General features: G+C 78.3%; 1 protein-coding gene across 2 annotated transcripts in view; it reads right to left on the bottom strand.

Moving 5' to 3' along the window:
- Positions 1 to 398, bottom strand: part of SLC35G1 (solute carrier family 35 member G1) — a 7,658-nt gene extending 7,260 nt beyond the window's left edge. For both annotated transcript variants that reach the window (XM_007471581.1, XM_007471582.1), the window contains exon 1: positions 221 to 398. In XM_007471581.1, coding sequence (XP_007471643.1) covers positions 221 to 398 — 178 coding nt within the window. The remainder of the gene's footprint in view (positions 1 to 220) is intronic.
- Positions 399 to 483: the final 85 nt, after the last annotated feature.

The following is a 483-nucleotide window of genomic DNA, read 5'->3' as shown; positions in this document are numbered from 1 at the left end:
GCTCTCCCCGCCGACGGGGCGCGGGGGGCTTCTGCTTTACAGCCCGCACCCCCGCCCCCAGGTGACAGCGCGAGGGTGTTCACGAGCTACGAGCTGGGTGGGAAGTGGGGGCGCGGTCCACACGGGGCCCCCGGCCGGCGGCTGCGGGGACCCCCACCGCTGGCGCCCGCCCGGTCCCCCACGGGCGAGACCCGCACCAGGGTCCGTGCGCCGCACTCACCCTGCTCCGCACGCGAGCCGCACGGCAAGGAAGGACACTGCCAGCACCCGCCGGGGCCGGGCGTCTCCGCTACCTCGGTGGCCGCCGACTCCTGCCTGGAGCCCGGGGGCGGGATGTCCACCAGCGGCAGCCCGGACTCCAGCCGCTTGGCGGCCCCAGTGTCGTCCACGGGCCGCATCGCCCAGCCGGCGATCTCTCCCGCGGCCACCGCGGCGTCTGGCGCCGGCAGCCGCGGCTCCACTGCCCCGCCCTTCCGGCCCCCG

The sequence above is a fragment of the Lipotes vexillifer genome, unplaced genomic scaffold (genome assembly GCF_000442215.2).
Source record: "Lipotes vexillifer unplaced genomic scaffold, Lipotes_vexillifer_v1.1 scaffold325, whole genome shotgun sequence".
In the NCBI taxonomy this organism is placed as follows: domain Eukaryota; kingdom Metazoa; phylum Chordata; class Mammalia; order Artiodactyla; family Lipotidae; genus Lipotes; species Lipotes vexillifer.
The sequence above is the reverse complement of the archived record's forward strand: the minus strand, read 5'-3'. Positions and strand labels throughout refer to the sequence as shown.